Source organism: Protomyctophum parallelum (assembly GCF_964188405.1).
Source record: "Protomyctophum parallelum genome assembly, chromosome: 8".
NCBI lineage: Eukaryota > Metazoa > Chordata > Actinopteri > Myctophiformes > Myctophidae > Protomyctophum > Protomyctophum parallelum.
The window spans coordinates 9,644,773-9,650,811 of NC_139703.1; the positions used below are offsets into that span (position 1 = coordinate 9,644,773).

The following is a 6,039-nucleotide window of genomic DNA, read 5'->3' on the forward strand; positions in this document are numbered from 1 at the left end:
ATGATGCGGAGGAGGAAACACGCCGCCAGCACCCACAGCGCCCCGAGCGGGAATCGAACCCAGGACCTTCTATCTGTGAGGCGACAGCACTACCAACTGTGCCACCGTGCCCCTATTTTTGCTGATTCAAAAATCCTCCATGTCTAATCACTGCACCATATGAGCTGAAGTGTTTTTTTGGGGGGGAGGGAATGGCATACAATTATTCACCTTAACATAATGTGCTCCAACATTAACATTGGTGTTAACAATGGTCATACACTAGATAAGAGTCAGAGATACTCAGCATGAGCTTGTTTTAATAACCTTTGTCAGAAGATCAATAGTCACATTGAGGGCATGTCATATCCATCTGGCAAATGCAGGTCTATGCACTTAATATAAAACATATTTGTTTATATTAAATGGAAAGTGAGAAGATTTATGACAAGTGCTGATTCATTCGGGAACAAAAATAATAAACTGGCTAGGACATATGATAAAGCAAGCTTGGCTGTGATTTTTGGAACCCACCACCATTTTGTTAATTAGTCAATGTCGTCCTGCCAGTTGAGGCGCTGTTGTTGACTAGCATGACCTCCAGCCAATAGAGAGAAAGTGTACTGTATTGATTAAAGACAGGCTCAGGGCAATAAATGAAAAGAGCTGGGATCCAGGCTACACAACACCAAAGACCAATATGCAGTATCAGCTCTGATTCTGTTATTATTATTATTATGTTCACAACTGAAATAAGAAAACGAGTGGCCTGCCTCCGCCGTGGACGGTGGGTTGTGTTTTTTTATTTTTTGTGAAGAGCTCAACGTTACAGTGACGGCAGCTCGGTAATGACGTTCTGTCGGCGGGAATTCGGCCATGGCAGTGAGATTTACCCCAAAGCAGACAGACAGTGGGGCGTTCTTCTTCATGCCTGGACTCATTCGGTGGTGCAGCAGCACGGGATCATCAGGTAGCTGGCCGGCGGCGCGTGGTAGCGACGCACGCGGTCAGGACTGAACCATCTTCTTCTGGGGGTCAAAGACATATCGCTTGAAGTGAAGGTTGATGACCACAGGCTGAGAAGAATCCACTCTGGCCTCGTCTTCTTTGGCCGCGGCACCTTTTCCCCTCTTCTTAGTGGTGGAGGACAGCAACTGCTTGGTTTCTGGACGAAGACCCTCTGGACAAATAAAACAAGGACAAAGGGATATGGACAGAAAGGGAAACAGTTGATCTTTTCTTTTCTTTTTTTACAGCAAAATTTGATTTCAATTTCGTCTTTTGCATAAAATGCAGTTTAGTTTTAGCCATAATTTATAAAAGTGTAGTTTTAGTCAACTAACTATAGTATCATGTGATTTTTTTTGTCGATTAAATCTACATTTTATTTTGTCGTCAAAATTGTATTTCGGTAGGCCTTGATGGCGTCGTAACAACACCACGTCTCTGTTGTAAATCTAAATGAGCTTTTGAGCTACGACCAGCGCATACAGTAAACCTGGGTCACCGTACACACGCACAGTCCTACGCTATACATAATGTTTAGTTTGGGAATGTGTATAAATGATAGTGATCTCTGGTCTTGTACCGCGTGTGTGTGTGTGTGTGTGTGCAGTAGGTAGGTTATCAATGCTGGAGCCAGCCAGAAATGCCGACCCTGTGATGAACCGCTGGCCTCTGCCTGCTGATGCTGCAGACGATAATGCAGAGAGGAACCTCTGTCACGGTCCCTCCTCAAGGTTCTGCCTTTACGCTGGCGATACCGGTCTGGCCTGACGTTTGCATTCCAGCCCCTAGACTAGTCTATCTCTACTCCACTTAGCCTCTATCCCTGTACAACACTCATCGCCCTGTTCGCACCCACACACTCTCTATCTTCTTCAAGCGCCAAAGAACTCTCGGGTTCGCCGAGTTGCTTCCTTGGAGTGCCTTCGGAGAGGACGTGCTTGCTTGTTTGTTTGATTTGCACACGTGAAGGTGAGAAATGCTTGGTGCTGTCTGGCTGTCTGACCCTAGCTTCCAGCGGCGCCAGCCATTCGGGTTGTTATGGTTATGCCAAGGTGAGGATTGTTATGGTTGCTGCAGGCCAGGGAGAAATCTGTACCCGACATCTACAGGATGATCTGCTGAGTAGGGGCATAACACCATGCCCCCACCCCCAAATCAACACCTACAGTACCGTACCGTACGCGCCACACACACACACACACACACACACACACACACACACACACACACACACACACACACACACAGTTATATAGGAATTTATAAATACCTGTGGTGAGCAATTTCATAATTTTGGTTCCTACTGTATATCAATAATTAGCATTTTGTCTTCATGGGAACTAAATTGTGCCGCTCCGTTACCGTTATCGTTTATTTTGGCTTATACATTCCCATATTAACATGAGTTTAATGGAACTGTATTTAAAATGTAACTTCTTATAAGGGAAATGGGAGCTCAAGAGTTGAATGGATGAAGTACATAGTATGGGGCAATGGACCGTATGCCTAAGCTTCACATTACACATCATTATACATCAGACTTCGCACCATAAACAGCGTAGAGATTGACTCCCATGGGTCCCTGTGGTCTGGTTGCTGTGGTCTGGTTGCTGCCCTTAGGGGGTTTGGTTTGTTGGGATGAGTTGAGGTCAGCTGGAGGGGCAGAGAGACTTTGGGATGGAATTCAAACATACTAAAACCTCAAGTCCTTCTTTCTACTCCCGGCCTTCATTCATTCTATTCTGGTTTTCAATCTTTGTACGTGTGGCCTTAAGAGGCATGTGGGAGTGAGAGAGTGAATGGGCGGGGGACCTAAAACACTTTCAGAGAGGTAACATCACAGAGGGCAGACGGATACACGCCAGTCAGAGAACAGTATCAATACCCAGTGGAGCTGGGCTGAATGTCTGCATTATGTCCAAGACGGAGGTTGCGTGTTTGCACATGCGCACGTGCGTGTGATAGACAGTGGCGTAAAGAAACTAAGTACTGTACTTAAGTACAATTTTGAGGTATTTGTGTTTTACATGAGTATTTCCAAGGTACTAGTTACTTTGTAGATATGTTATTACAAAACATACATTAACCACTTCAGCCCTATATATACATTTTGGCCATTTGAAAGCAGCCAATCTGCCATTAGTACATTTTGATACCAATACGTTCGTACTTTTACTCAGACTTAAAACATGTCAGTACTTTTACCCACCACTCACTGGTGTGTGTGTTTGCGTGTGCGCACGCGTGCATGCGTGCAAGAGAGAGGGGGAGAGAGAGAGAGGATTATGTGTGCATGTGTTAAGAGGATGTAGGTGAGGTTCTGTCTAAATGTTTTTGTTTTCTCTCGTCTCCCGGTGTGGAGGAGCCACGGCTTGGAGCGACAGAAGGTAAAATAAACAGAGCAGCAGACTGACTTCCCCCGGAACGGAACACAGGCCCAATCCCCACAAGAACCCTGGGAATGCCTGCTACCGCTCTCACCACATCCTGGAAAACGCTCCGTCGACCGAACCCATACTATACAGTATATCCACAGGACTGAGGCAAGAGAGAAAGAGTGCTTTTGGGGTGGAGAGAGGGAGCAACGGCAAGGTGAGAGAGGCGGACAATTATCCATGGCTTCATTTGTCACGGTACGAAGACATTACTAGGTGTCTGTCACGAATCAGTTCTACCAGCGGTTCTCAAAGTTGGGTCCGGGGAACTCTTCATCAGTCCGTCCTGATTTTAAACAAAAATCGTTAAACCAAAGGATATGTTCATGTTCTTGTCTGTTATTATGATTTCTGTCCTGTAATGTCTATCGTTTTGTGTCTGTGTCTTGTCTGTATCTTGAAATCGGTGAAGTCATGGACACAAATCAAATTTCAGTACAAAGCTGACAATAAAAGACCATATCGTAACTCAGAGAGTTTACAAATGGAACCAGATTTCACAAAAAGAAGTGTGGGTCCCAGAGATAGAAATGTGGGGGTTCATAGCCCATTTCATGTCAAACTGGGGGTCCTTGAAATTAAAATGGTTGAGAATCACTGCTAGAGCCGTAACAATCTTCTCTTACGGGGGGTCCGCAGGCTCGTAAGTCTCAATGTGGGGGTCCTTGACTTGAGAACCACTGAGTTATACAGTACGTTACAACAGTCATCCTTACCTGATATTCGAATCTTGAACTTCCCGCTCTGGCCAAAGCCGCCCTCGATGACACCGGCCTCGCCCGTCGACAACGTGACCTTCAACCCAACGAACAGCTGCAGGTTGGTCTCTTTCTTGAACAGGCTTCGACCAATGGCGGTGTAATCGTCAGTCACCTGAACGTAAAATGGAAGATATTTGTTTTTGTTAAACCTCATGAACTGTGCACACGTAAACACGGAAAACCCCCATTAATGCAAGCAATACAAGAAAATATGCGAGGGGTTCATCTCATTACAACAACAGTTCAAGGTTCCTTCAGCATAGAGGTGTGTGTCTATATGAGATTCACGTTCTATCCTCTAATCTCTCTAGACTCTGTGGGTCTCCATGCTTCCACCGTGTCTGCTGAGGAGGATGACTTGACCTGACTAACCCCTACCATCATCATCCGTCTGTCTGTCTCACTCTCTTCAACGACCATCCTTCCTTCCAAAAGTTTGCGGTGCTCATTTGTGTTGTCCTCTTATCTCCTCATCGCTCACCCGCGCAACACTGATCTGATAAAGGGAGGGCACCGCTCTGTCTGCAGCTCACGCGTTCTTTCTCTACCTTTCTTACTTTCTTACCTAACCCCCCCATTCAGTCATGTGTACATGTGGCCCTGGCATCCGTCGAGCGTGACGGATGGACTGATAAAACGCGGTCGGTCGGGTGTGTGCGTGTCTGACAGACTCCGTGAGGTATGATGATGACTGGACGGTGCATCATCACACAGACCGTATCTCAACTATGTCACATATGTGCCCTCTCTCTCTCTCCAGAGACACGAGGAGTTCAAAGTGTGACTTCCTCTCAAGCGGAACGAGACCGATGTTGCAACATCACATGACCCGCGCCTGACCTCTGGCACGCGCGGTTCAACTCCGGCATCGTTGAGTGGAGCTGTCGACAGCCTGAGGTGCTAACACAGTGGGGGAGAACTTGTTCTCACACTTGACCTCTGAGCTGCGTCTCTCTCTCTCACCCCACACGACGACCGACGGCTGGCTGTGCACCAGAGACGAGTCGAGCTGTAGCAACGCTGCTGGCTGAGACAGACAGCGCTGGAATACAACTCACTTTAACCCTGGCGTCCCTGTTTTTATGTTTTTAGGCTTTGTCGTTATTGTCAAAAAGAGAGAAAATTGCTGATCGACAAGTCCAGAAAAACACAGGCATAAATCCTTGATTTTGCAGTGAAATATGCAGGTTTTTATTTGATTTTATGCAGTGATATTGCCAGAAGTTGTGAAATATGCAGGATTTTACGTGGTTTTATGCTGTGAAATATTGCGCGACTACGCTCCCTTTTTGAAAAGATTTTAGCCCTGCATAATCTGTGCCATTTGGCTGAGTATGCGGTAAATCATGCGATCGCATGAACACATCTTGACAAGCTCACAAGGCATTGCAATGCGACACTTGCCCGTGTATTGGTTATTTTCCCTATTCGTTGTTCAACAAAGTACGCAGGGCTGAATTGGTTACAGCAACCCCCTGCAGTGCACAAAAGATACAGAAATAAAATACCAGCTTAGAGTGGTCCGAGGTTACTTAGCCACCCCCCGCGCACTAGAATGACAAGAACGTCCCTCTCCATCAAACATACTCACACTCTTCCAATGCTCTAAAAACAAAATCTAATTGGGGTTTAAATTTACTCAATCATGCACATAATAATCATGCATAATATTATACTACATTCACACAAACGGTCAGAAATAACAGTAAGTATCTAGATGTCTAGTCAGGCCTGTTGTCTTTTCTATTGCACATAGTTCCAACACGGACCGTTCATGTTTACGGTCATGTGTACTCTACTGGTCACCCCCCAAAGGCCCATTTCTGAGCCAGGAAAACCCCTGCCAAGTGCCGAAT

The 6,039-nt window shown here is 45.9% G+C and overlaps 1 protein-coding gene across 1 annotated transcript in view; it reads right to left on the reverse strand.

Annotated features, from left to right (window-relative positions):
• Positions 1 to 279: 279 nt before the first annotated feature.
• The window catches only part of eefsec (eukaryotic elongation factor, selenocysteine-tRNA-specific), a 15,970-nt gene continuing 10,210 nt past the window's right edge, over positions 280 to 6,039 (reverse strand). Inside the window, 2 exon segments of the mRNA XM_083770958.1 lie at positions 280 to 1,159; positions 4,139 to 4,295. Of these exon segments, the coding sequence (XP_083627084.1) occupies positions 987 to 1,159; positions 4,139 to 4,295 (330 nt within the window). The 3' untranslated portion in view covers positions 280 to 986.